General features: G+C 39.5%; 1 protein-coding gene across 4 annotated transcripts in view; it reads right to left on the bottom strand.

Annotated features, from left to right (window-relative positions):
- PTPRG (protein tyrosine phosphatase receptor type G) overlaps nucleotides 1–23,664 on the bottom strand; it is a 721,438-nt gene that overhangs the window by 212,159 nt on the left and 485,615 nt on the right. For all 4 annotated transcript variants that reach the window (XM_036869404.1, XM_036869405.1, XM_036869402.1 and 1 more), the window contains exon 5: nucleotides 14,952–15,047. In XM_036869404.1, the coding sequence (XP_036725299.1) occupies nucleotides 14,952–15,047 (96 nt within the window). The remainder of the gene's footprint in view (nucleotides 1–14,951; nucleotides 15,048–23,664) is intronic.

Below are 23,664 nucleotides of genomic sequence, written 5' to 3'. Positions count from 1 at the left end.
GAGGGCGAAGAGGGGAGACACACACCCACTCTCGCCTCTCCCATGTTCCCCCCCGGGCTCACCAGAAGCAGGGACTTGCACCAACACAAATTTATTCAGAAGTGCTTGGGGAGAAGCTCCCTCTATTCCCTCTAATGCCCTGCTCCCAGCTCCCCTCCACTAGCCCCTCCCCAAGTCAGGGAAGCTCCCCTAAATACTGGGTCACTCAAAGGAAAAGCCAGCTCAGCCCTTTCCGCCCCCCCACCACGTCTTCCCAGTTCCCGCAGCCACACCCTGGCCAGAGGGGACGCCCGGGCTTCCGGCCTCCAGCATCAAGCAGCCTTGACGGCCAAGCCAAGACCCCCGTCCACCCCTTGCGACTGGGTTAATGAGTCGGGTTGGCCTTGCTCTGCCCGTTCATCCTCTCTGCGGGGAGAAGCATGTAGACTCATGGGAGCCTCCGGCCCGGCCTCCTTCTTCAATCTGCCCATCGCTAACAAATCTTACACCTGAGTTTCTTCTGGCTCAAACGAGGAGGTGGGAGAGATGACGAGGCTCCCCTACACCTATGAGAAAATCATCGTCTTGGGTAATAAGACAAAGTGGAGTCACCCACAGACAATGGCACTTCCTGAAACCGTTCACTACAAACTGAGAACAGAATCCAAGTGGGACGGGTGTCACCCTAAGAAGTGGAGGGAGGGCGGGCCACTGGGGCGTCAGCAGTAGAGAACACGCTCTCTCTAGAAAACGAGAACACCACCAAGTAAGGCCCAAATGAATCATCAGCTGCCTAAGCAGGGATGGGGGTGGGGGTGGACGACAATTCAGGGAACCCAAGGGAGCCCCGAGAGCCAGTCACTGGCTGTGCACTGCACCTAAGAATCACATGAGCAAGGGCAAGGAGAAAGACCACTGCTCAGGCCACCTCCCAGACCAATGACATCTAAATCCTGGGAGTGGGACTCAGCACCAGGATGATTTAAAGCTTGCTCAGTGATCCCACTGTGCAGCCACTGTGGAGGACAGCTGTTCTCTGCTCTTGCCAAGCGCCAAGTTTAGAGAGGAAGAGGAAAAACAAATCACAGGTAACGTGTCACGACCCCAGCTCAGGGGAGAACACCTTTCCTCTCTCACATGATGCAGGTTCTTCACTCTTCCTTCTGTGTAACTGTTGCTCTTGGTGACTAATTTTTGTCACTGCATACATGACGATACCTGCTATTGCTTAGATTATAATGAGAGCTCACATTTACTGAGGACCTACTATGTGCCAGGCACATGTTCGTTTCACCTGTATTCACTAATACAGACCTCACAACAACCCTCCAAGGCAGGTCTCTCATTATTTTCTCCATTTGCCAGATGAGAAAACTAGGAAACAGAAAAGTAAAGTGAACGTGACTGAAGTTTACAACTACTGATGGGCAGAACTGGGACTTAAATAAGTGAGATGTAGAGTCTCTTTCTTTCATCAGGCAGACTCTTAAGTAATGGCTCTTGCTTGCATCCAATACCTCTGAGGTAAGCATTGAGACTGTAACACCAAACAAGCAAAGGTTCTTGTCTTAAAGAGCCTACATGGGTGTGTGTGTGTGTGTTTGTGTGTGTGTAGTCACCTCCTTGATGACAGGGTCCATGCTCTATTCAATTCTCCGGACACCATGCTGCCTACTGTACATGGGACACCATGCTGACTGCAGCTTTGCAAAGGGAATGAACAAAGACGGCAATGGAATGACCACAAGAGAGAAGGAGGGAGGGAGGGGCATGTGTATGGGCTGACCACATCCCTTTAGACAAGGGGGGGACACAGAGTCACATTTGCCAAAATGCAGAAGAGGTAAGCATCTCCCACTCACAACTCAACCTTCGGCCCGCATTGAACACGGGGTCGGGTGAAATGAATGACCAGCACAATCATTCACATGCCATAGTATTTAAAAATCTCTAACAATCACATCATTATTGCTGGCAGTGCCTCTAGCCAAGCAGACACTAATAAGAGACCTCATACAAGAGGATACACTTCCAGCACGAATAAAGCCACATAAAGGCTGACTGGTTTACAACTTTGACCCTGGACTGGAATTCATTACTAGGAATTAAGCAATCACTTGGGGGAAGAGCTGATGGGGCCCTTTTGCTTGCAGAAGGCCTCCCCACCATGCACAGGCATCTGGTCCCGTGTCAATGTGTTACTTGTTTCTCTCCCAGCGGACTGGCTGCTCCAATTAAACACCTACTTCACCATCCAAGGTGTTACAACTAATTACCTTAGCTCCTCTTTAAAGTAGTAAGAGAGGCGTGTAGATGCTCCTTGAGGAAATCTGAATTTGGTTATCTCCTCCTGAATTACTGAGTTACAGTACCAATAACAACACTTAGACTTCAGAACCTTGTCTCCCAGCCAAGGCAATCAGAGAGCTGAAGCACCCTCCACCAAAATGCAAGGAGACTGGGAAGATGGATATACTTGATATACCCAAAGCAATATGATTATTTTAATGTATCTATTCTGGGCCAGGTTTTAAGATACAGGGAAGTAATCATTCAAAGTATTCCCTATTATTTTAGCATGTGAATTCCAGTTGTTCCTAATTATCAACGTCATCCAAATTCTTATTTACTTGTATTTGCTAAAATATCACAAATTTTGGAGTGGTTCATATTCTGGTCCATAGCACTTCCCTAGACATGATTTCATTTGAAGTTCACAACAAACCAATCAGATATCAATATCTCCATTTTACGGACAAAGCAATTTGAGTCAGCGAGGGAAGAAATAGATTTGTCCAAACAAATAGGCCAGTGAGTGGCAAATCTGAACTTTAGCGCAGAACTTTTCACTCCAAAATTCCAACCCTTACCAACGTCTTTCCTAGACGTTGATTTCACAATCAAAGGGAATCTAAGCATTGGAGGAAAGTTCTGGAATCAGAATCTCCTTCTCAGAGGACTGTTAGGAGCATTACATGAGATAATGTATGTAGAATGCTTGGCAGACAGCCACTTGACCAGGATCCACAGCTATCACCTACTGTTTTCTTAAAATTATTGTTTATATTCATAGAGAATTGGAAATTGGAAATCTCTTTTTAGAAGTCTTGGGATTTTACCTGTCTGAACTGTTTTAGTGGGATAAGGACATCTTTTACCTGTACAGTACAAAATAGAGAAGAACCAAAGCTATAGAGTGATTGCCATTAAAAGAAAAAAAAAAAGAGGGTAGCCAGGTCAACAAGTTCAGATGTGGTCCTAAACATTCATTTCCCTTCCTGAACGATCTAGGAATTGGCTTTGTATTAGTTAGCTGCTTGCATTTCTGAGACATCTGGCGCTAAACCTTATAATCAGTTCAGTTAAAAAAAAAAAAAAACAAAACAGAACTAGTCCCTGGCAGCCACCATTGGAGAGTGCCTAAAAATAGAAATAATTTACTGAAACCTCATTAGAATGGTGCTCAAGGATGCCAAGCTGTGGGGAAAACACTGCAGAAAGTTGAGTAAGACCTCAGGATTACAGCTCAAGAAGTCCCAGAAATGGAATTATCTAAGAGTCCAAACTGGGTATCATTTCAGAGATAGAGATTTTCATTTCATTATATGTGGTTCACACTGGTGTGATTTTAGGAGCACCCCTCTCCAAACACATATATATCATATGTAAGAATTCTGTTAGAACCAAAAGATTGATATCAAATGAATGCTACATAAAACTGGTCGATAATACCCGGTTGATACAGAGAGATTAAGCAGTCCCTCTCACTGCAATGCTATCTATAGTACTGTTGTGCCTAATTAATGCTTTCGTAATTAGGTAATCCCAGCTTACCTCAACTTTGGACAAACCAAATACCAAATAAGCAAGATCTAAATTAATTAGCTCTACGTATGATTTTATATACAGCTACCTAGGAATTTCCATGCACATAAACATCACATAACTTAATACATATTCAGAGAATGCAAAGGGCTAAGAAAAACAGAATCTGCTGTATAAACCTGTCCAGACAAGGCAATCCATAGGTACGTTTTATGACTCGCACAAAACCCAAAACAGGGGGATTCAATGCTACTATTTTTCTCAAAAGACAGACAGCTAGGCAGTCCTAATAAAGAAATAATGGGAATATTACTCAGCCATAAAAAAAGAATGAAATAATGCCATTTGCAGTGACATGGATGGACCCAGAGATTGTCATACCGAGTGAAGCAAGTCACACAGAGAAAGACAAGTATCATATGATATCGCTTATATGTGGAATCTAAAAAAGGTACAAATGAACTTCTCTACAAAACAGAAGTAGAGTTACAGATGTAGAAAACAAACTCATGGTTACCGGAGGTAGGGGGGAGGGATAAATTGGGAGATGGGAATTGACATATACACATTACTATATATAAAACAGATAACCAATAAGGACAGGGAACTCTACCCAATACTCTGCAATGGCCTATATGGGAAAAGAATCTAAAAAAGAGTGGATACATGTACATGTACAACAGATTCACTTTGCTGTACACCTGAAACTAACACAACATTGTAAATCAACTACCTTCCAATAAAAAGAAAAAAAAAAAAAAAAGGAAATAACATACGCCCCCCCAGTACTGTGCCTTTTACTGTACCACATTTGGTCGCTTACTTTTTGCAAGTAAAAGGTAGGAGGGTTAAAGTATTACGGAAGTTCTCCCAATAATCTCTCCTTCACAAACCGCAGGAGTGCATTCCTGAAAAATAACAGAGTTGACTAAACAGTGTTAACAAGGTCGAGGTGTTAAGAGGAAGAGGTGGATACAGAAGGAATCAGGAAAAGCCTCACGTAAATAAAATTAAGTTTCTTCCTAGTTTGTTATCACATCATGTAAGAGTAATTGAATGGATCTCCACCAAATACGAAGGATCTGTGCAGACCAGTCTGTCTTTAAATTTAATGCCTGTGGTGTACAGGATATGTGCTTTGGGAGTACAGGTCAAAGGTACACTCAAGATGGGCAGTCATCATCCAGAACACATTGAGAAACAAAAGCTCTGGGTTTCAGACAAGTACACACGTACCATATATATTAAGATGCTATAGACAAAGAAAACAAACAAACGGTAGTTTTAATGTAAACCCTGAATACAAAAGAGAATTGCAAGCTTCTCATTCGGGCAACTCAACGTATCAGCACCACAGGTGAGTAACATCGGGATTCATCCAGCTCAAGATAGTTCAGCATTCCTCTGGGACAATGCCTAGATGGCCAAGGAATAAAAAGCTTTCGAGAGGGAAGCCACAACAAGCCTCTAAAACAAAACCAGCATTAACAGCTTTAAAATCCTACCCTGGGAAAATACTTCTACAACACCATGGGAACGAGACAGTGCTGTGATTTGCAGAGGCAGATTCTCCTATAACCTCCACCAGGGAGTTTCCCTGATCTGAGTTTTTCAAACCAGCTCCCACTGATTTCTCATTCAAAGGCATAGGCACATGCTCTTACCTTTGTTTACTTTTCTAGGTCTAATTGAGTATTCTATTAAAATGGTGCTTGTTTCAAAAATCATTGCAGCATCTGGGAACAAATATCCCCATGGGCTCTTTAATTTAAGGGGGCCGCCAAGGTGAAGCAGAAATAACTAGAAACGGGTTGATTTAAATATTTTAGCATATAAGTCTTTATGCCTTATCTTAGAATCCAGTTGACTAAACCTTGGCTGGCCAGAGACTAGGGGACTAGGGGAATTCTCAGGTATGGGATGATTTAGTTATTCCTGTGGCCATCAGCTAGCAGGATAACCCAAATAGCCCTCACAGCCCACATCTATTGAGATCAAAACCTTCTGGGGTGCTCAAACCAAGCAGGGTTTCTCAATGTCAGCACTGACTTTTTGGGCCAGATAATTTTGTGTTGTGGAGGGCTGTCTTGAGCATTGTAGAATTTTAAGCAGCATCCCTAGTCTCTATACACTAGATGCCAGTAGCACCACTACCCCAGTGTGACAACCCAAAGTATCTCCAGACATGGCCTCATGGCCTCTGGGGGCAAAATCCCCTGCACTCCTCCCCGTAAGAACCACTGCCATTAAAAAAGTTAATAAATGACTGTTTAAATCTTAACCCTGTTCACTCACAGCATCCTCATCTAACCACACCATTCATTCAATACTCTTTATAGCTTTTTTATAAAAGGGAGGAAACAAAAGAAAAAACACTGTCATCAAATCTATAAAATAATCAGAGGCACAGAGTCTAAGGGAATTCAGAATAGGATAAAAGGTTTTAATTATGGGCAAAAAGAATAAGAACACAATTTTTAGTTACAAGAAAATAACTGTTCGGGTACCAGCAAAATTAAGAGGGGTCCTGAAGCACATATATACACGTGATAATAACTGGAACCAAGGATACATACTTCTTTCTCTACCTTCTCCAACAGAAGAGCCAACTTTCCTGATTCAGTTTTCCACTAAGAGCACAGACCCTGGAGGTATCCTACTGCTGTTGAAATACTCGCTCGAACATTTATTGGCTGATGTGATCCTGGGTAATTTATATTGAAAAAAGTTGCATGCCTCACCTTGTGCATTTGTAAAACGGACATAATGACACCTTGAGGGGGTCCCAGTGAAGATTAAATAAGATAATGTTTAATGTGGGCGCTTCATTTTAGCATTTTACATGCAAAAATGGTAACTTTTATTAGTACTGTTTGTATTCTATTTAGAAGCATCTTTTCAACTAGTTTATCTAAAGGAAAAGAAGGAGAGAAGAGTTGTCACTAGCTTCTAACCTTGGGATGCAAAGTGCTTTGTGCATAGCGTTCTCCCAAGAGAACTAATTAGCTGAGGCATCTACTAGATTATACTTCTGGAAGACCAAAGCTAAGAAAAATGAGACAACCGGATTGGGAGTCACAAAACTAGAATTCTTGGCCTAGATTTCAAAGAGCTATGGGACCATGGTCAACCACTTAACTCTCAGACAGCCAGTCTCACTTCTGTCATTTTAATGGGATCACTATAGAGTTCCTAGTATTTTATCTGAGACTATGACAATCAGATTGAAAGACTTATATTAGAACTAATGGCCAAAACAACTAAATTCTAAACTAAATGATAGATTCTAAACTATCATTTAGTGATGTACAAAGGCAAAGTACTTGGTAACTGTCCTTGAAGTACAGTGATTTAATTAAAGAAAATTTTCACATGGTCTTTTTCAAAGTCTCTTAATTATGTAATGCTTCGCCAATTATAGTCCTCTGTAATGCCCACTAAGAGGAAATTTGAATTACAGGCCATTGGAAGACAGGAGATGTACTGAAAACACCTGATAGGCTATAAATTCAATGTCGTACATCCACAAATCTGTTCTAAAATTGCACCCGAACATTAAAGATGACTCTGGCCTTCACTTAGTGGTAAGTCCTATGAAATCAATTAGTTGTTAAAATAGTTTAATTGGAACATATGTATTTTAATTTTTGTGTGTGTATAAAAACAAAGTCTTCTTAATCAGCCCAAAACATTCTGAAATTACACTTCTAGGTAATGTAGTGAAAGAATTGAACTTATAACTAGATAAAACCAGGATGTGGAAAATGTGAGAAGGATGATATTCAAACAGCAGCAACCGGAAAGGAATAAATTAAGAATCATATTAGTTTACTTCAATTATCCCAAAAAGCAGTCTAAGAAGGAAGTTGTAAAAACCAATCACGACTCCCCAACACAAACTCACATAGTCTCCGACTCAAAACCGGTTCTTGTTTTTTTTTTTTTTCCCTGTGGGTGTTTGGTAGTGGGTATAACTACTGTTTATTTTCTTTTTTCTTTCCTCCCACTCTCCCTCCTTCCTTTCATCCCTTCCTCCTCCTCCTCCTTCTTCTTTCTCTCTCCACACCTTTCCTTCCCTCCCCCCTTTATTCTATGGAGTAGAGGCCCTTGTTGCCAACAGGATCAGTCAGGAGTTAAAAAAAAAATGCAAACTATCTCCAGCCATGATAGAAAATGTGTTCTTCATTAAAGAAAAAGATTCCTTAGGATGGTTTTAAAAATGAAAAGATGACTTTAGGTCACCATAAATAAAAAGGATGATTTATACTTTAAGAGTGGTGTTTTGCTTTGTAGAAAAATGGGAGGAAAAAGAAAAATGGAGGAGAGTCCAGTTTTAAAACTCATAAATAGGAAATTCATACCCTTAAAATGAAATATTTATCATTTTGAAATTATACAGATCTATAAAGGTATAATTCTTATACTCTTGATATTTTATCTACCTGACTTGATCTGTCCTCCCCTATCTCCCAATGACAAAATGATGTTACTATTTTTTTTTTAATTTATTTATCTTATTTATTTATTTTTGGCTGTGTTGGGTCTTTGTTGCTGCACGCGGGCTTTCTCTAGCTACAGAGAGCGGGGGCTACTCTTTGTTGTGGTGCGCAGGCTTCTCATTGCGATGGCTTCTCTTGTTGAGGAGCATGGGCTCTAGGCTCACAGGCTTCAGTAGTTGTGGCATGCAGGCTCAGTAGTTGTGGCTCGTGGGCTCTAGAGCACAGGCTCGGTAGTTGTGGCACACGGGCTTAGTTGCTCCATGGCATGTGGGATCTTCCCAGACCAGGGCTCGAACCCGTGTCCCCTGCATTGGCAGGCAGATTCTTAACCACTGTGTCACCAGGGAAGTCCCCAAATGATGCTACTATTAAAGAAAGAATTCAAAGGCCAACTCTTTTCAAAACTTATAGTTCTCTAACTACTTTGAGGGCAGGCTACAGTTCTAAGGATACATTTGCAATGTTCATGAATAATGGCACAAAGAAGGTGCTTAACATATTGCAGAATGAGCAAATGAGTTAGCATAAGCAAGGACACAGCAAGAGCAAGAAAAAGCAAAAAAACATAAATACAGATGCACTGAAATATATAGAAACTAACCCTAGGAAGGAAATGCTCAAGAAAAAGACAGAGGCAAGCTAGAATGAAACATAGCAGAATAATCCAAAAAAGCTTCTCCACCCACAGTCTACTGAGATGAAACCATTTTGGTGGGAAACTTTATAAAAACATTCTCAGACATAGATATAGCCAGATATTCTTGGCACTAACACACTCCTTTAAGGCCTCTGAATGCACTACACCTTTAAGAAGTTTCAAGTCCTGATGCTTTTTCCCACCTATAGGCATAAGCAGAGATACAGCCCTTTAAAAGCATGTTAGACCGAATGGAACCCCCGGGCAAAGCCCCATCCTCAATGGATCAGGAGTCTGAGAAACTTCATGTTCAATGTCCTTCACCATCTCAAAAGCCTTATACTTCTGTACAACCACCACCTTTCTTAGCTGAAGCTTACACAGCCACCTAGACATATCCTTCCTTTTCCAAAGCCCAAATCATTAAACTCGTGGCGGGATCCTGAAAGGTTTCCTGTAACTTAGTCCTACTCAGTACATATATCCTGAACAACAACTGAGGTCAAGACACTGATGTGAGAGCTAGGGAAAGGTGGATGGTGGGATACAGGGAGAAGAGGAACAAGACATGGACCTCCACCTCCGAAAGTTTGTATTCTAGTATTCTCAGGTCCTACACTCCCTAGTGTCTGTTTCTAATACTCCTTAGCTACCATGTTATCAGCTTGTTCCTTTCCAATCAAGACTGTAGGGCCTAAATATGTTTCCACTGAGTTCAGCTAAGTAATTGTACAATCAAGCCACAGTGGAAGTCACTTGCAAGAGATGCCGGTGATGAGTAAGTGAGTACTCGTAGTCCTCAATGATCTCACAGTACAGAGGCTGAAGAAAGCAAGTAAAATAACAGCTTGAATGCAAGATGGAATGCTAAGAGAAACAGGGGGTTAAAGGAAGGACAAATCACATCTCCCTTTGGTGGGGGGAGGGCAGGTGAGATCCAGGGAAGTGGAGAAAAAGGCATCCTTGCCAGCCCTGGGTGAGTCATCAAGAGCTCCTCCTGCCTTCTCAACATCTATAAATAATCCCAGGTGCTGCCATTTCATTTAATTACTAAGCCTCTCCAGATGGAGAAAAATAATTAAGCAGTCGGTACCACCAACATGATATAAAGAATACATTAGCAACTTTTGAAACATTTGAGTTTTGAAGTTTGCTTTCAACAATGAAGGAAGGGCAGAAGTGAAGAAGGCCCAAATGACTGAGTGACAGACATTAGAGAAAACCAAATGACAGCAGTCAGATAGTGGGTAGAAATTTAAATAGGAAAAAAGCAAATACTTGTGCAAAGGGGCTCAATCCTCCCAGAAGAAGCAGAACCGATAACATTAAATGAAGAAGCCTCAATGGAGTTGGTGAAGATAAGTTGTCAAAAAGAAATACTTTAAGACAACCTAAAAATCAATTTATTTATTTCTTAAATGTACAAAAAATATGCTGTTGACTGGGCCTCTGGATGCAGACCTGATAAAAATTTTATCTTTGTGTCTGATGCAAAGATTCAGAAGTGATTAAACCCAAAAGGGTCTAACAAGGAAGCTGGAAAGAAAACCACTCGAGAAAAGTTTCTAAATATAGATGCTCTTAAAGAATCATGCATTTATAATTCTAAAGTTCAATGGAATCAGGAAATCAATAAAAATAAAATTTCTGGCATTCAAATAACAGTGGCAACTGGGTAGTAAAACACCTGAGGTTTCCTCCCCATAACATGTTCAAAGATAATCATGTGCTTCCTCAAAAAAAAAAAAAAAAAACCCCACAAAAATCAAACCTATAAAACCACAGTAATCAAAATTATAAAAAGTTTGGGGATCCCAAACTTCTATGAGCATCAGACTGAAAGCCATTAATAAGGGTGCACAGTTCGAAGACATTTTGATGCTGGTGGGAAAATGGAGGGACGTGTTCCAAAGGGAATGATGAAGAAACAGATTGGAAGAAAGAAAAACCAAATCAGAACACAATTCCGAGGGCGATCATAGAAGATTCTTGATCTAAAAAAATATAGGTCAAATGGTAGTTCTATTTTTAGTTTTTGAGGGAACCTCCATACTGGTCTCCATAGTGGTTGTACCAATTTACATTCCCGCCAACAGTGTAGGAGGGTTCCCTTTTCCCCACACCCTCTCCAGCATTTATTGTTTGTACAAATGGACTTATTTACAAAACAGAAGTAGAGTCACAGATGTAGAAAACAAATTTATGGTTACCAGGGGTAAGGGGGGTAGGGATAAATTGGGAGATTGGGATTGACATATACACACTATGTATAGCACAGGGAACTCTTCTCAATACTCTGCAATGGCCTATATGGTAAAAGAACCTAAAAATAAAAAAAGAGCGGATATATGTATATGTATAACTGATTCACTTTGCTGTACACCTGAAACTAACACAACATTGTAAATCAACTATACTCCAAAATATATTAAAAGAAAAGAATTTAGGTCAAGTTAAAGGTAAAGGTCAATCTGAGGATTGAGTACTCTCTGCTCTATACAGATGGTCCCTAACTTATGATTTTTTTGACTTTATGATGGTGTGAAAGTGACACACATTACTTCAGATTTTGATCTTTTCCTGGGCTAGTGATATGGTGAGATACTCTCTCCTGACGCTGGGAAAGGCAGTGAGCTGAAGCTCCCAGTCAGCTACTGGATCACAAGGGTAAACAACCAATACTCGTACAACCATTCTGTACCCAACCATCCTGTTTTTCCCTTTCAGTAGAGTATTCAGTAAATTCCATGGGACAGTCAAAACTTCATGTTGTGTTAGACTTTTTGTTAAAATAATAGGCTTTGTGTTAGATAATTGTGCCCAACTGCAGGCTAATACAAGTGTTCTGAGCACGTTTAAGGGAGGCTGGGCTAAGCTATGACGTTCGGTAACTTGGGTGTATTAAATGCATTTTCCACTTAAGATATTTTAAACTTACGACGGGTTTATTAGGATGTAATCCCAACTTAAGTCGACAAAGATTTGTAACCTTAAATCAAAGCTATTTAAATCTTTTTGAGTTATTTTCAAAGCAAAGCATCCTTCGACAAATTGCCTTATCATTCCACTGTCATTTCAACTGTCCTATAAACCTAGGTTTTCATTTCTTACTTCTTCAAACAGATAACCCAAGTAGAGTGTTATCAGAATAATATATTAAGAGAGCATTTTAATAACTTTTGGCATTTACATTTCTACAGGAATTCAAATCAGGCTAACTAGTATAGTGGACATTCTATTTTAACGAACAGAAAATAATTAACTTTGTACTAATATAAATTAGCTAAACAAGCATTTATTTATTCTCTTTAGTGGTTTAACAACAAATATCTCCATCCCTCGCCAATTTCATGTTTGAACTTCTTTATTTTAAAAATCCTTTAAAATCAGACTTTCCCCTTCCTTTCCCCTATATCTTCCAGAAGGCTGCTAGTCTAAAGGTGTGTGAACTAGAATAAAGGTGTTCCTTCCTCGAGATGCATTACTAACATATGTTGGAAAACTGTAATAAATATACCAGTCAGGAGTAGCTATGAAGTGAATGCTCCTTCTAGCACTGTGTGGGCCCAAACGTGTAAAACCATGTGGGGCTGCCATGATTTGTTTTCTTCCATACCTGGAGGCGATCCTTCCTTTACCAGTGTTCACACAAAGCACTCAGGGGAAACCTGGCTCACTATATTTCAGCACTGAGACTGACCTTCAACTCTGTCTGTAACCAAAAGATGTCAGGCACTAGTCAAAGTTACTGGGGTCCAGGTTGGAGTCATGATCTCAAGGTCATGTTGACAGGAAGTCATGAAGAAAACTGCCTAGAGGCTGTGTTGTCATGGGAATTCACACCCCCTCCAAAGGAGACAGAGAGTCACTACTCAGATCTTGATTACTGCAACATCATTAGAAAATTTTATGTAAAATCTTCCATATTTAACTGAAGAAAATAATTGTAAACACTATGTAGCACCCAGAATCATGCCCATGAGCCACAACAGGACCACCTGCAGGCAACCTATCCTCTCAGCCAATATATGGTTCCCTGGTCGACCATGTGTCTGCTAGGTTTGTGTTTGCTTTGGTGTTTTGGAAACATAAGAACCTCATCATATCTAATCACAGCAAAGGCAGTGAGAGAGCCAAAACAACCCAGCATAATAGGCACATGATCCAGAAGAAAAAAGAAACAAAGATAACGAAAAATGGAAAGTGTTAGAAAATTATTCTAGTGTGTGGAGTAAGTTGGCATCAAAGCTACAGCAACTGCAGAGAAATTAGCCTTGCCTAGACATGCACTTGTAGGTCATTCACATCCTATCACTCTGGAAAATGAATATGTGAGTTTATGAGCACCAAGTCAGACCACAGCCTTTTACAAGTGGAAAAGTTTCTCTACTTATGTCTTTCTCGCCATTATCCCATGGCACTGTGACAGTGAGGTCCTCCTAGTGGGCAGGAGCTGACTATATTCATCTTATATATTTAATGTAGCAACTGGTACCATACCTGGCATTGAATCACTGCTGAAACAATGATAAATACCTCTTCAATACCAAAATGTAAGATGCCAGGTTTGAATTTGGAAATATACATCAAGATTTCTCTATTTGGGGGAGAAATACCAAACTCCCAAATTTAGCATTCTTATTAGAAAGATTCAAAACACAGAGATCTCAAAATACAGGTTCTAACGAGACTGCCAAATTAAAATAACAATACCACCTTCTTTCCACTACATGACATAGTGTGAACTCTGATGTATAAATGCATATGCGGACTTAGCAAGCCAAAATTTAGAGGACTAACCAGATGAAATACACATTAAATTTCTTTGTATGTGAACTACACTCATGTCCTGGAAATACTTTAAAAATCCAAAACCTAGATTTCACACTGAGGTCTTTTGCTGGTTTGTACACGAATGTGCCTCCCCTGCCCAATATTTTAATTGGGCTTACATTTAACAAGAGTTTCTAGAGCTGGAAAAATAGAAAGCTTTTGGGTAGAGCACGCTGTGAAACAGACCTTCCAGTACTCATAAAAACATTTTTAAAATTTATTTTCTATAAAAAGGATGACCTATAAAGTAGAACCTGGTTGGACTGGACGTGCGCGGGCATGACAGGGAGGGAAGCAGGGGTAGGTTTGATGGCAGGGCTGCCGGAGTAGAGCATGGAAAACAGTGTGCTAAGAGGACAATAACAGAAAATAAGAGGTAACTACGTTAAGTGGAAACTGTCTAAGAATGGAAGTTCAAGTGACCTCAGTATTGCCTAAGGCAAAACAATCACGGTTTAGATGCAGAAGGGGTCCAGACAGAACCCAAGTGAACTGCCAACAGCACAGTGCCCAGAATAGACTTCGGTTCGTGCAGAGAAGACACATACACCACAGGGTCTCCATCCCATAGAAACAGGGATGGCTGGATACAGATACATATTTTATTTGGCATTTACCAAATGTCTACTGTGTGCCAAAACCCACACTAGGGACTTCATTTAATGAAAATGTACTAACTTGGAAATGGTCCCAATAAAAATTTTAGTTACCATGGGGATTTCTGGCGGGGGGGGTGGGGTGGGAACGGGGTCTCTTTAGATAAATGACCGATGCGATTTATTAACCTACTTGCAAGTAATGTCAAATTTAAACCTGCTCCAAAGAAAAACCACTTTTTTTTTTTTTACATCAGTCTCTTAATATGCTGTAGGAACCTGTTCAAAACACTTCAGCAGTGAAGTAACTTAGATGATAAATGTGTTCTTCAATCTGTGCACCAGTCAAGTAGCAATAAAATCAGAATAATTCATGCAAAAATTTTCATTATGTTTCTAAACATACTTATTTACATTTTAAATCACACATTAGACAATATGAAATATCTTTCATTTAGACAGATGTGAACTAGAAAACAGATGCATTCATTAAACATGGAACAATTCGGTGAATTAAAAAAAAAAATACTCAAGAGAACTCTTTGGTTGAAGTATCAATACTTGAGCCCACTGTTAACTTACTTGAAAAAATATGGCCATGGCTCCGATTATTCTGTTTTCAGAAATGGCAGTTTGAAAGCTGTCAAAGTCATCTGGATTATAAAAGAAAATCTGCATCTGTAAAAGAACAATTAAAAAATGTATTAGGAAAATACATTAGGAAAACCTATGCAGAAGTAGAGAGAGTAGTACAATGGACCCAGATTCCCCAACATACTACGATTTTGCCGAATGTATTCATCTATCAGTACTTTTTTCTTTGCTAAAGTATTTGAAAGCAAACCTCAGACACCATATCGTTTTACCCCTACATACTTCAGTAGGTATCACTAAAACACACATCTTTCCACATAACTACAATGCCTTCAGGCCACACAAAATAAATAACACCAACACCTTCTTATTACCTAATACTCATGTCATGGTGAAATGTCCTTATTAAGAAACAAAATTTTAATGGAGTTAAATACCATGAAGTAGGAAACTAAGACTGTGAGATTCAGTCCTTATGCTAAAATTATAAATGCTTACATGGACACATCTTTAAAGATAATGCCCATTCTAATGACGAGAATCTGAAGGGGGCTCTCAGTAGCTTTGAGAAACATTCCAAATGGACTATTTTAGTCAATTGAAAAAGAATATAATGGTAATGATAATAATAATGCTTTATATTTTACAGTTTGCGAAAAGCCATCCCATTCATGATTTCACTAAATCCATCTAACAATCCCTGTGAAGACTGGGCAGAAATTACTACACTCAGTTACAGATGAGGAAATAGTGCCGCAGAAAGTTGATGCCGACTTGGTTAAAAAGAAACATCAGTTGAAGAGTGTAAAGTCCAGGTGCTCTCATCCCAACCTTAAATACCTTCTCTTACATGTGGCAAGGGCTTCTCACTCAAAAAGCAGAACACGGATAAATCAACTTAAAATAATTATACAATTTTAATGCCTGCACATTCCTCAATACCTGAACAATTCAGAGAACAAAAACAACCTACAGTAAATTTAAGAAAATTGAAATCGTATCAAGTATCTTTTCCGACCACAACGCTATGAGACTACATATCAATCACAGGAAAAGATCTGTAAAAAATACAAACACATGGAGGCTACACAATACACTACTTAATAACGAAGTGATCACTGAAGAAATCAAAGGGGAAATCAAAAAATACCTAGAAACAAATGACAATGGAGACACGACGACCCAAAACCTATGGGACGCAGCAAAAGCAGTGCTAAGAGGGAAGTTTATAGCAATACAAGCCTACCTCAAGAAACAGGAAACATCTCGAATAAACAACCTAACCTTGCACCTAAAGCAATTAGAGAAAGAAGAACAAAAAACCCCCAAAGCTAGCAGAAGGAAAAAAATCATAAAGATCAGGTCAGAAATAAATGAAAAAGAAATGAAGGAAACAATAGCAAAAATCAATGAAACTAAAAGCTGGTTCTTGGAAAAGATAAACAAAATTGATAAACCATTAGCCAGACTCATCAAGAGAAAAGGGAGAAGACTCAAATCAATAGAATTAGAAATGAAAAAGGAGAAGTAACCACTGACACTGCAGAAATACAAAAGCTCATGAGAGATTACTACAAGCAACTCTATGCCAATAAAATGGACAACCTGGAAGAAATGGACAGATTCTTAGAAATGCACAACCTGCCGAGACTGAACCAGGAAGAAATAGAAAATATGAACAGACCAATCACAAGCACTGAAATTGAAACTGATTAAAAACCTTCCAACAAACAAAAGCCCAGGACCAGATGGCTTCACAGGCGAATTCTATCAAACATTTAGAGAAGAGCTAACACCTATCCTTCTCAAACTCTTCCAAAATATTGCAGAGGGAGGAACACTCCCAAACTCATTCTACGAGGCCACCATCACCCTGATACCAAAACCAGACAAAGATGGCACAAAGAAAGAAAACTACAGGCCAATATCACTGATGAACATAGATGCAAAAATCCTCAACAAAATACTAGCAAACAGAACCCAACAGCACATTAAAAGGATCATACACCATGATCAAGTGGGGTTTATCCCAGGAATGCAAGGATTCTTCAAAATACGCAAATCAATCAATGTGATACACCATATTAACAAATTGAAGGAGAAAAACCATATGATCATCTCAATAGATGCAGAGAAAGCTTTCGACAAAATTCAACACCCATTTATGATAAAAGCCCTGCAGAAAGTAGGCATAGAGGGAACTTTCCTCAACATAATGAAGGCCATATATGACAAACCCACAGCCAACATCATCCTCAATGGTGAAAAACTGAAACCATTTCCACTAAGATCAGGCACAAGACAAGGTTGCCCACTCTCACCACTATTATTCAACATAGTTTTGGAAGTTTTAGCCACAGCAATCAGAGAAGAAAAAGAAATAAAAGGAATCCAAATTGGAAAAGAAGAAGTAAAGCTGTCACTGTTTGCAGATGACATGATACTACACATAGAGAATCCTAAAGATGCTACCAGAAAACTCCTAGAGCTAATCAATGAATTTGGTAAGGTAGCAGGATACAAAATTAATGCACAGAAATCTCTTGCATTTCTATACACTAATGACGAAAAATCTGAAAATGAAATTAAGAAAACACTCCCGTTTACCATTGCAACAAAAAGAATAAAATATCTAGGAATAAACCTACCTAAGGAGACAAAAGACCTGTATGCAGAAAATTATAAGACACTGATGAAAGAAATTAAAGATGATACAAATAGATGGAGAGATATACCATGTTCTTGGATTGGAAGAATCAACATTGTGAAAATGACTCTACTACCCAAAGCAATCTACAGATTCAATGCAATCCTTATCAAACTACCACTGGCATTTTTCACAGAACTAGAACAAAAAATTTCACAATTTGTATGGAAACACAAAAGACCCCGAATAGCCAAAGCAATCTTGAGAACGAAAAATGGAGCTGGGGGAATCAGGCTCCCTGACTTCAGACTATATTACAAAGCTACAGTAATCAAGACAGTTTGGTACTGGCACAAAAACAGAAATATATATCAATGGAACAGGACAGAAAGCCCAGAGATAAACCCACGCACATATGGTCACCTTATCTTTGATAAAGGAGGCAAGCATATACAGTGGAGAAAAGACAGCCTCTTCAATAAGTGGTGCTGGGAAAATTGGACAGATACATGTAAAAGTATGAAATTAGAACACTCCCTGACACCATGCACAAAAATAAACTCAAAATGGATTAAAGACCTAAGTGTAAGGCCAGACACTATCAAACTCTTAGAGGAAAACATAGGCAGAACACTCTATGACATACATCACAGCAAGATTCTTTTTGACCCAGCTCCTAGAGAAATGGAAACAAGAACACAAATAAACAAATGGGACCTAATGAAACTTAAAAGCTTTTGCACAGCAAAGGAAACCATAAACAAGACCAAAAGACAGCCCTCAGAATGGGAGAAAATATTTGCAAATGAAGCAACTGACAAAGGATTAATCTCCAAGATTTACAAGCAGCTCATGCAGCTCAATAACAAAAAAACGAACAACCCAATCCAAAAATGGGCAGAAGACCTAAATAGACATTTCTCCAAAGAAGATATACAGATTGCCAACAGACACATGAAAGAATGCTCAACATCATTAATCATTAGAGAAATGCAAATCAAAACTACAATGAGATATCATCTCACACCAGTCAGAATGGCCATCATCAAAAAATCTACAAACAATAAATGCTAGAGAGGGTGTGGAAGAAAGGGAACACTCTTGCACTTTGGTGGGAATGTAAATTGATACAGCCACTATGGAGAACAGTATGGAGGTTCCTTAAAAAACTACAAATAGAACTACCGTACGGCCCAGCAATCCCACTACTGGGCATATACCCTGAGAAAACCATAGTTCAAAAAGAGTCATGTACCAAAATGTTCATTGCAGCTCTATTTACAATAGCCAGGACATGGAAGCAACCTAAATGTCCATCGACAGATGAATGGATAAAGAAGATGTGGCACATATATACAATGGAATATTACTCAGCCATAAAAAGAAACGAAATGGAGGTATTTGTAATGAGGTGAATGGAGTTAGAGTCTGTCATACAGAGTGAAGTAAGTCAGAAAGAGAAAAACAAATACAGTATGCTAACACATATATATATGGAATCTAAGGAAAAAAAAAAAAAAGGCCATGAGGAACCTAGTGGCAAGATGGGAATAAAGACACAGACCCACTAGAGAATGGACTTGAGGATATGGGGAGGGGGAGGGGTGAGATGTGACAGGGTGAGAGAGTGGCATGGACATATATATACACTACCAAATGTAAAATAGACAGCTAGTGGGAAGCAGCCGCATAGCACAGGGAGATCAGCTCGGTGCTTTGTGACCGCCTGGGGGGGTGGGATGGGGAGGGTGGGAGGGAGGGAGATGCAAGAGGGAAGAGATATGGGAACATATGTATATGTATAACTGATTCACTTTGTTATAAAGCAGAAACTGGCACACCATTGTAAGGCAATTATACTTCAATAAAGATGTTTAAAAAAAAAACAACAACAACCTACAGAGTATTCTTGAGAGACTACATATGTGATAAAAATGAAAGATCTGGGATCCTATTCCAGCTTCTTCGTTTACTTGCATGTGAGCCCTCAGGCAAAGCCAGCAAATTTCTAAGCATCATTCCTTACGTATAGAATCAAGCGCTTACCCTTGGTAGGATGGGCGTGGGGATCAAACATGTAGGTGCAGGGTAAAGTGTGTAAGCACTATGCCTCGACCTCAACTGTGCTCCACAAATCGTCATCCTTGTCACATTAACTTTTGGCAGGCATCTTAATATTTCTAATATGAATGTGATTGCACTGAATCTTCTAGAATGGCCCCTACTCTTTACAGAAAATCAAATCTCCTATATCATTAGCTCTCTTCCATGACCTCTATTTTCCCACTTTTCCAAATGACATGATGCTATTTTCTGAACAACCACACCCCAGATGGAGTATGGAGACTTGATACTAAATGATAAATTCCCAATGGGAAAAGGGAAGTCAGAGAGACAAGGTGAAGTACACGTCAAAGGTGAACAGAGTCCTCCTGACTGAATTAACCAAGATGTTAAGAACAAGGTGACATATCTTCTCTAAAGGGTATATTTAGGGAGCCCAAATCAGGACACTTTTTAGGAAAAGTGAGATAACCAAGTGGGTGGGAGAAGGATGGGTAGATTCTTTTGGAGAATATTCTAATGGTGAATTATTTTCCTTAGACTGTGCATTCCCACTGACGCTGGCAACCTCTTATAAATGTGTTGCCTTTATGTCTGGACGGCTACAGACATCATGAATTTACTCTGAGAAAAAACCCATTCAATGAAGTGCAGATTAAAATAGTTTAATACTGGGTGAATTGCTTTGGGGACAATGCCAGTAACCCAAGAAAGAAACTGCAAAAGTATATTCAGAAAATTACACTTCACTTTCCTTTTAAAACCCAGGCCCTCAAATGAACTAAGTTCACGGAAGGTTTTCTTATTCTTCAGCCCATGAGCAGGGGCGGCATTGTTTAATGCATCACCTGAATAGTGTGTGATACAAAATACTTTAAGATCTCTTCAAGAGCATTTTCATTTACAACTGGGTGAGGAAATTCATTTTTAGAAAATGTCTTTGAGTCATGGCTCCACCCATCAGGATAATAAAATGTCTCATAAAGAGAACAGCAGCCACAGGTCTGAAGTATCAGTTTTCCTTGCTGTTTCTCTCAAGTTGTAGTCTATTGAATTATGTTAACTTTTAAAGATATCTTAAATATGAAAGTAAATAAGTTGATGGAGTTTTGCCGAGAGGGCACTGGACTTTAAATCATTTTGTTGTTATTGTTGATGAGACAAATTTAGGCACAAGCTAGAAATCTATTTTACAAAAACATCTTTGGAAGGGATTGGGGTAGCTGCTGAATATTGAGAGTAAGCCCATCAACTTTCTGTATCTGCTCTCAAGTGCCACGTTCAGAGCCTTCCTTCAGCCTCCCCCAAAGTGCGTTCTTTCTAATAATGTGAATCGAAGTCAAGCTTACTGTATAGCAATCCTCTTCCTGTAGAAACATGGTGAACTGAAACTGAAGAAAAGATCTGGGAAATCGGGCAATAAAGAGATCCATTAACTGTTCCTTATATTCTTTACCCACATCACCAATTTATATCTTACCCATTTGCATTCTTCCTCTCTCCCTCCAAGCAATTATCTTCCCTGAATCATTTAATAGTTAAGTGGGAGAAAATATGCCCCTTTACCAACACATACTTAAGTGTATCATTTCTAAGAATAAGGATATTCTTTTACATATCCAGAGTAACATTATTAAAATGAGCAATTTTCACTTTGATACAAAGTTTATTATAGATCATTATTTGGTTCTTGGTCCAGGAATCCAATGTAGGACCTAACTTTGCATTTAGTTGCCAAGTCTCTTTATACTGACCCCTCCGACCCCCAACTTTCACCTGGGACAGTTACTCAGCCTTTCTTTTTCTTTATTTGGTAGTTTGAAGTGTGCAGGCCAGTTATTATGTAGAATTGGGGTCGGTCTCATGGTTTCTCATGATTAGATTCAGGTCTTGCCTTTTGGGCAGGGGACCACAGTTGTAGTACTGTGGCTTCACAGAGCACCGATTTGCCCAGCAGGAGACCCTTCAAATAGATTCCTTTATCATTTTGCCATGTTCCCATCATTTTTCATTCTTTAGCACCTCCTTATTAGCTGGCACAGATGTTCTAACCCCATCTTGTATTTCCCCTCTTCCAGCCCTGGAATTGGCCATTTCTTGACAGAGCCCTGGTTTCTTTTAGTGAGGAATGGTATTTAAAGACCAAACAGTTTTAACTCAATATTTTCCAAATATGTTTGATATTGGAACACTTTGGTTCTTCAAGAAAACTGTACAGCTTGAGGCTCTGTACGTCTATTCCAACCAGGACCCAGAAAACTGGGTCAACTTGGTGTAAATGAATGTCCCTCCAACACCAAGAGTGCCATGAGATATGTAAGTCTCCCCAACAACAGAAACAAACTGCACGAAGGTCAATGAAAAAAGCCACTGGTAGACTATGGGTACCAGGGTGCAACTGAAGGCCCAGTTCTATAAAGTATTTCAAACTCATGAGCGAGAATCACAGGCCTGGTGGATCATTTAATTTTACCTTGTGTAATGGTTGGAATGGAAAAGTCTGCAGGAATTCCTCTAGCCAAATCAAGGCGATAGATAACATCGAGTATAATGTGGCATAACCTGACATTTGGAAAATGGTATTCTACCCCATCACTGACCAGGAAGCATATGCTAAATCATACATATGGAAAATGGCCAAATGAATGACAACGCTATCAAGTAACGGGAGGAAGATGAGATGGGTTCTGTGAGAACAGGGTTGACAGCAGTCAATGCTCTCGTGTTATAGGGTCGTAGCATGATGTATACAGAGTCACAACAAAATGCCCACTTGGCTGCCCTTTTCTCCTGCCTTGCTCTATTTCCCCCCTTACATTTAAAACTGTCCTAGTTGCAATTTGATTTAAAACTATATATATGCCAGGTTTCCAATTTGTATCACTATCTGTGTTAAGCTGAATAAATAAAAATCAACAAATCTGAAAACGACGGCCATCTGTACTTTTATTAATGTTGTTATTTTCCAAATATTTATAAAGTGCCTACTGTATATCAGGCACTGTACTCTCATTCATTAATACTCACTGAAGTAGGTACCACCATGATCCTCATTTTACAGCCAAAGAAAAGAAGGATTTCTAAAATTACAACACTCTTTAGGACGGAGGGTGGGGTTGGGATAAAACCTAATTGTTCCGATCCTAGTCAAAGCCTTAGCCACTGTGCTTCCTTCCAGTAGGCAAAAAAATTTGCTTAATGCCTATTATGTATAAGGCACTATGACAAATGAAGACAGTTCGCACTTGGAAAGACAAAAATATCAATAATAAGATAAGGTTAACATTGTTTTTTGAATGCCAAAGTTGAGTTGTAGATACATGTACCACAAAAATGCCTAAGGTATGGCTCATGGTCACGTAAGGCATACACTAAATGAATACAGAATAATACAGGCAATGGGCAAGAGGGGATATTTTCTTGAAGGTGGACTTCCTATTCTCTAATGTTGTAGTTGTTTGTGTAAGTCAGCTCTCACATCCCTGTCGTGATGGCGGCAAGAAGAAATGATCCCAATGCAAGAGTGGAAAATCCAGCAGTACTTTCTTTGGTGATTTAGAAAGCTCTACATTTTAATTTCCTCTCAAAAAACTTACATAATATCTCTCCAACGTGCACCCTCCCTCATATACATGGCCCAAGAAAAAATTCATGATGAATTAAGGAAATGGCATGCAGACAGCCCAGAGGAAAGGCCATCTACTCATAGATTCATCAGACATTTCCAGGATACTGTTGTTCATCTTTAATAGAATGGAAGAACACATAGAAAAAGCTACAGGAAAAGAACAGGTGAGACATAAACACGATGAAATAAAGACGGTGACTAGAAAGGCAAGAGCAGAATTAATAAGAGGCAGTAGATAACAGAACTGAAGAGGCAAAATGTATTTTCCTGATCATTCTTGGGGCTACCATGCAGTCAGCCAGCTGAGAACGTGGTAGTGGACAAAAAACAGTTGCCTGAGAATAAAAACATGTAGCAAAGAC

The sequence above is a fragment of the Balaenoptera musculus genome, chromosome 11, assembly GCF_009873245.2.
Source record: "Balaenoptera musculus isolate JJ_BM4_2016_0621 chromosome 11, mBalMus1.pri.v3, whole genome shotgun sequence".
Classification (NCBI taxonomy): Eukaryota; Metazoa; Chordata; class Mammalia; order Artiodactyla; family Balaenopteridae; genus Balaenoptera; species Balaenoptera musculus.
Note: the sequence above shows the minus strand (reverse complement) of the source record. Positions and strands in the feature narration are given on the sequence as shown.